Source organism: Chlamydotis macqueenii, chromosome W, assembly GCF_036417535.1.
Source record: "Chlamydotis macqueenii isolate bChlMac1 chromosome W, bChlMac1.mat, whole genome shotgun sequence".
Taxonomy (NCBI): domain Eukaryota; kingdom Metazoa; phylum Chordata; class Aves; order Otidiformes; family Otididae; genus Chlamydotis; species Chlamydotis macqueenii.
In genome coordinates this window covers 32,575,388-32,582,070 of record NC_141592.1, presented here as the reverse complement: position 1 = coordinate 32,582,070, position 6,683 = coordinate 32,575,388, and the positions used below count along the sequence as shown (strand labels likewise).

General features: G+C 56.8%; 1 protein-coding gene across 1 annotated transcript; it reads right to left on the bottom strand.

The window, feature by feature from the left end:
* Positions 1 to 3,937: 3,937 nt before the first annotated feature.
* On the bottom strand, positions 3,938 to 4,891 carry LOC147596625 (olfactory receptor 14A16-like). Its single transcript, XM_086769480.1, has one exon. It carries the CDS (start codon positions 4,889 to 4,891, stop codon positions 3,938 to 3,940), a length of 954 nt encoding a protein of 317 aa, XP_086625606.1.
* Positions 4,892 to 6,683: the final 1,792 nt, after the last annotated feature.

Genomic DNA, 6,683 nt, shown 5'->3' with positions numbered 1-6,683 from the left:
AGGCAAAGCCCTCAGCCCTGCTGCGCTTGGCAGAGGAGCTGCTCCTGGGCAGAGCTGTCTCTCTGCAGCACTGCCCGCTTGCCATCAGCTCCCTCCATGCCAGGAGCCCAGCCCAGCTCAGCAGCAGAGGCCCAGCCCAAGGCGGCACTTTCTCTGTCCCCTCGGGGCTCCCTCCAGCTGTCCCTGGGGCTGCAGGGGAACCTGCTGCCAAACAGCCTGCAGCCAGCACGGGGGTTTTGCTCCTCAGCTGGGAGAGAAGAGTCACGTCTTTTCAAGCACTGCCATTTTCCTGCTCACAGACAGAGTCAGCTCTAAATATCACCTGGCCTTGTCCCGTCAGTAGGCAGAATACCCAAAGTGAGGGATCTCCTCTACCCCTGCTGAGGGAAGGGATTCAGCGCAGTCAGTGCAGGCATCTCACCCTGGGTCTGTAGTGCTGGCGCTAGAAAAGGACTCAGCTCCCTTCCATGCACACCACAAACCCACAGGAGCTGGGATTCCTCTTGCCCCTGTTCAGCTCAGCACAAAAGGGCATTTGCCTGTGAGCTCTTTCTCTCAGCTCCCCTCCTCCTTACTGGAGATGGAGGGCAGCAGGGAGTTCTTTAGATGCAAAGCCCTGGTGACAGCTGAGGTGCCCGAGGTGGCCCAAGGTTTGTGCAGGAGACTGCAGGCTCAGGTGGAGCAGTTCTTAGGGACAGGGCAGTGTCTGGGGCTTCATCTTGGAGGCTGTTGGGAAATTCCTTTGGCAAACGGAAATGACAGCAGGTGCCCACGTTTAGGATAACAAAACCTCTTCCTACTCAGGACATGCACAGAAACCTGTAGAGGTGTCCATCTGCCCCGCTGGAGTTACTTTGCACACGGAGAGCTGGGATTCTCTCTTTCTCTTCTTCACCACCGTCACCCTTGTAACTGAGGCCAAACACATATTTTGGCACTCCCAGTGTCAGCTGGCACCTGCTCCACACCTGGAGCCACTTGGCCATGGAGAACAGGAGAGGCAAGGTCCATGCTGCCCAGCGCTGGGCACAGATTTTTCCTGGGAACGTGGCCGAGGAGCTGTCATCATGTCTGTCAGCGTGTGGCCTGGCAGGGGTGGAACTGGGACAAGCGCTGCTGAGGCAAGGCTGAAGTAGCTCAGCTGGAGAGCGGGAGAGCATTCCACTGAAGATCTAAATGTTGCCGGTGAAGATCCAAGCTTGAGCTATGATTTTCTCCCTGAGATTTTGGCAGAGCCCCTCTGCCTTCTTCCAGCCTGCCCTGGCCCTCCTCACTCCTTCACCTCTTGCTAGAGCACTGCAGAGCTGTGGGTCAGAAGGACCCTTCCTCTGGCACCACAAGTCCCCAGGCTCCCCCTGGCCAGGCCGCCTCCAGTCCAGCCCACAGGATTGGGCTCTTCTTTGTACGGGACAGGATTTGCGCCAAGGGCCCCTTGGTGGCCTCCTGGGAGAGGGCCATGGCCTCTGGGCACCTTCCAGCTTCTCTGTGTCCTCCCCAACCTTTGGATCCCCTCTGCCCACCTGAAGGTCCCTCTGCCCGGATACGTCAGGGCTGCAGCCTGGCAGAGTGCGGGGCCTCCACCCCGCTTTGTACTCCTCTCTCTGCTCACGTGTAACGCTAATTGTCCATTCCACTGGCTTTTATAAAAGAAGGCTTTATCCATTTTACACCTGCGTTGTAACGGCTGCATGTATTTCATTTCTCTGGCTTTATAAACGCTTATATATTAAAAACTACAAATGTACACACATATACACATGGCGGCCCCCATATAGGTAAGGGTCAGATGTACTTCCAGGTAAAGCAGAAAGGGTGGTGGCTTCTTCCAAACAATCACAACAAAGCACGTGACCAGTAGAGGGGAGGGACTTCCAGGGCCACTGGCCCCATAGGAAGCTGGGATGGGACGGGACTTCTGCTGGCAGCGGGTGGGCGAGGCACCACGCATGTCTCACCTCCAGCGCTGGTGGTGCCTGTGCTCCTCGCGTGCTCCGCGGCCATGACCCAAGGAGCACACGGTGAGGTGGAAATGCTTCTTGTGAACGGCTGTCAGGTAACGGCTCCGTGTGCTGCCCCACGGTGAAGAGACTGACTCTCTATTCTCCTTGACCTCCTCGTTGGTACTGTGAGGCTGGAATGAGGTCCCCCCAGCCTTCCCTTCTCCAGGCTGGACAAGCCCAGCTCCCTCAGCCTCTCCTCACAGGCAAACTGCTCCAGCCCCTGGCTGTCCTGAGGGCCCTGGCTGAACCCCCTCCAGCCTGCCAACATCGTTCCTGAATTGAGGATCTGAACTCTGGATGGAGTGATCCAGAGAATCCCTTCCCCCCATCTCCTGGCCGTGCTCCTGGCCACACAGCCCAGGATGCTGGTGGCCTCCCTTGCTGCCAGGGCACACGGCTGCCTCCTGTCCAGCTCCCTGCCCACCAAGACCTTTCCCACAGGGCTGCTCCCAGCCAGGCAGCCCCCAGCCTGTGCCATCGGCACCGTGAGTCCCTTGCAGGAGCAGAAATGGGCGTTTGCCCCGGCTGCATTTCCTGACGTCCCCGGCAATACGTTCTGTCTGGATTCCTGAAGCCTTTCCCTGAGCGCAGAGGCCTGGAGACCATCTCAGCAAGGACTCAGGCGCAGCAGCATTGAGTCCCTCAGCCCCACCTGTGTTTGCTGTTATCAAATCCTTGGTAGCCTATCCTTGCTGTCACCTCCTGGCAGCTGCTTATGGCCCCTGGCAAAACCCTCTCCTTGTGCCGACCCGGCCCCATTGCCCCACATGTGGTCCCACAGCCCCTCTGTGCAGGCACAGCACAGGTGCAGTCAGGCATGGGGAACGTTCCCCCCGTTACGGTGCCAACGCCAGCCCTCCGTTCAATGTTCCCCTCCCATAACCCCAACAAAGCATAACCCCATAACGTCACTTCTGCAGCCTCCCCAGTACCCGACCCTTTCCCTGCGGCTCTGTCCAGCGTGGGGGTTTACAGACAGCCCTCCTCTGGGGTCTGCTGGGGTCTGGGCCAGGAGAGAGGCCGGACAGGGCGGGCTGTTCCCGGGTACTGGCACTGAGTGCAGCAGGAGGATGGAGCTGGCTTCGCTGGCTTCACTTGTAAACCTGGGCTGAGCAGCCCATGCTGGAAATGGCTGGTGTGAGACTGGAGGGTGATGAAGGTCCTGGGCCCCCTTCCCAGTCTGTCCATGCCACCCAGAGTGCAGACTGGCCCGAGGAGATGGAGGCCAGCATCTCCCTGTGTCTGCTGGTGTTGTCTCAAAGAGATCCTTATTGCCCAGTTCTCACAGCCCCTGGGTGCCAGTCCCTGTCCCGAGCACGAGACTCCTCACTCGGGGGTCCCCTGGATGCTCCTGCACCACCTCTGACAGAACAGCCTGCCCGAACTGCTGCATGCAGAAATAGAACTGCTCTTCTGCAGGGATGTCATCTTGGGCATGGCCCTGAGCTGGCGCTGCCGCTGTGCCAAGAACTGGTGCCCACAAGCCACAGAGAGACCATCCAGGAGAACGCTGTTGGTCATTGACCGTTTCCATTGGCACTGGGCACCCACTCCTGAAGGCTCAGCACAGGCCCATTCCCCAGCCCATTGCCCCATGCTCTCCTGTGCTACCCCAGGGAGAACCCCAGCAGCAGCTCATAGGGGCCATTTCTTCAGCCTGTTCCTGACCTCCACCCTGGAAGAAAAAACGCATCTCCAGACACTGGGACTGAGGAAATCCGTTTTATTACACATATGCGGCACAGGAGGCCAGTTGTGCGGTTGTGCCAGAAAAATGTACAAAGACCTCTGGCTCAGACAGGGTGGGTTCATGCACCTGGAAAAGTGGAGTGGATGTAGGCATTCCTGGACAAACCAGATTATCAGACATAAAATGCCCAAAAGACAGAAAGTTCCAGAAAGGAATCAGAAATCACTGCAGAAAAGGCACAAACAGCTTATAGGTACTGAGGGACAACTGATTCAATCAGTTTCTTCAGCGCATCTCTGAGCTCCTGGTTCCTCATGCTGTAGATGAGGGGGTTCACTGCTGGAGGCACCACGGAATACAGAACTGCCACCACCACGTCCAGGAGTGGGGAGGAGATGGAAGGAGGCTTCAGGTAGGCAAACATGGCAGTGCTGACAAATAAGGAGACCACGGCCAGGTGAGGGAGGCACATGGAAAAGGCTTTGTGCCGTCCCTGCTCAGAGGGGATCCTCAGCACGGCCCTGAAGATCTGCACATAGGACAGCACAATGAACACAAAACAGCCAAAGAATAAACAAATACTAACCACAAGGACTCCAATTTCCCTGAGGTAAAAGTCTGAGCAAGAAATCTTTAGGATCTGAGGAACTTCACAGAAGAACTGGTCCACAGCATTGCCCTGGCAGAGTGGCAGTGAAAATGTATTGGCCGTGTGCAGGACAGCGTTGAGAAACCCACTGCCCCAGGCAGCTGCTGCCATGTGGACACAAGCTCTGCTGCCCAGGAGGGTCCCATAGTGCAGGGGTTTGCAGATGGCAACGTAGCGGTCGTAGGCCATGATGGTGAGAAGAGCACACTCGGCTCCAAGGAAGAAGAAAAGCAGAAAGACCTGGGTGGAACATCCCAAGTAGGAGATGGCCCTGGTGCCCCACAAAGAATTGGCCGTGGCTTTGGGGACAGTAGTAGAAATGGAACCCAGGTCTAGGAGGGAGAGGTTCAGGAGGAAGAAGTACATGGGGGTGTGCAGGCGGTGGTCGCAGGCTATGGCAGTGATGATGAGGCCATTGGCCAGGAGGGCAGCCAGGTAGATGCCCAGGAAGAGCCAGAAGTGCAAGAGCTGCAGCTCCCGCGTGTCTGCGAAGGCCAGGAGGAGGAACTGGGTGATGGAGCTGTCATTTGAGGTTTTCCTCCCTCTGCCCATGGTGTCCTGTCAGTAGAGGAAGAGTGAATGACACTTCTATGAGGACAACCAAAGCCTTTCTTCTACACCCCAACTCTCCAACACACACCCCCCTATTCCTTCTCCAGATACCCTCCTTCAGCTCCCTGCATGGAGCTCTGGTTGGTGCTGGTTGAGTGGCCATCAGGAGCAGGACCTCTGCCCACTGGCTGCCAAGGAGTCAGCCCTGCTGTGCAGCACTGGGATCATGGGAAAGGTGTGGGCAGGGACCACAGCTGGTGTTCAGCTTTGTCAGATGAAACTGCTCCTGATGCAGAAAGGCCGATCAGCATCTACACTGCCACTGCCAAGGAGAGGGGATGGCAGAAGGCAGTTTGAGAGGTCTGGGGTTCTTAAAGCTCCACCATCTCACCTGGGGAGTGTTCTTGGTAGTCAGAAACCCTCAGCATGTCTGCTGCCCTCAGGGAGAACAGAGCCAGTCCTGTGAGGCCAGAGGATTGCCTGTGGCTTAGTGCAGAGTGAGGGGACCTGGTCTGTTCCATCATCTTTTTCCCAGCTGCCTTCAGCTCGCACCATTCTGAGATGGAGAGTGATTGCACATCACCTCCAGACACCAGCATCGCTGGGCAGCTGCTCTCAGCCCCTGTCCTCTGCAGAGGGACGTGGACATGTGGCTGGAGAGCTGCACCACGGCTCTGCTGCAGCTCTGGCCTCACAGGAGGGGGTTCATGTCTGGGACCCCCCAGCCCTGGGGGCAGAGGCTTTGGTGAGTGGAAGAGGAGGCCAGGGGGCTTGCTCAGAGGAAGGGGTCTGCATTGGAGGGCATCATATACAGAGTTTTCTGGATTCTCCCTCCCACAACAGTTCTGGGTTTAGTTTCCTCTCCTTCCCTGATCCTATTTCTGCTGCCTGGAGATTTTCCTCCTGGGAAGTGTTTCCCTGTCTCATGTCTTTTTCCTGTCACCGCTCACAGACCCCATTTAAATCTCAGTGCTGTCATCTTGGCTCTACAGAAACCTTCCTGTTTGCGGCGTCTGGCTGGACGCATCTTCCTGTTTGCAGGTAGAAAACAGAACAAGTCTAACTCAGCCTGAAGGTTCCAGCAGAGGTGATGCTGGTGCTGTCCATAGGCACAGGAGTGACTGAGAGTGCATTAGGAGACTCCGGGAAGACGTGCTGATCACTCAGAGTTACAATGCAGGAGTCTAAGTGACTTGTCAAAACTAAGACCTCTGTTATCGTATGTCCCTCGGCATTTGCTAAGTGTAGGAAGTTTGAAACATAAACTCAGTAAAGTTCCTTATATTCATAGTAACCCTTGAAACTTCCTATTGCAAATAATCTTTGAAGCTCTGAGAAGCCCTGACCCACACAGCCCCCTCTCAAAAGCAGAAGGACCCTGCCATCCTGTGGGTCCATCCTTCCCCCACCAGCTTCTCCCCACAGCAGCACTGGGAGCTCCCCGGGCAGGCTGAGTGCTGACCCTGGCAGGCGGCAGAGTCCCTGCCCCAGCACACAGCCCCTGGGCTGCAGGGACCCTGCTCTGAAGGACAGCCCTGGGCACCCCTGCCTGCACACCCGCCTGCACAGCCCTGCAGCCATCCCTGGGAGAAGGCAGCCGTCGTGCCCTGTCCCTCTGATGGTGCAGCAGGCAAGCCCTGATCCAAAGCATGAACTTCCCCTTTGAGAAACCAAGAGCCCTCCTGACAGATCCCATAAACTGTCAGATGCACAAGCTCTGGGAGATCTCTCCAGGAACAACCAGAGACTTACCACAGGCTCTGAAGATTCCTCCTCGCTGACCTCTCAGCAT

Excerpts from the sequence above, each read along its gene's own strand:
- LOC147596625 (XM_086769480.1), bottom strand. The coding sequence starts at position 4,891 with ATGGGCAGAGGGAGGAAAACCTCAAATGACAGCTCCATCACCCAGTTC.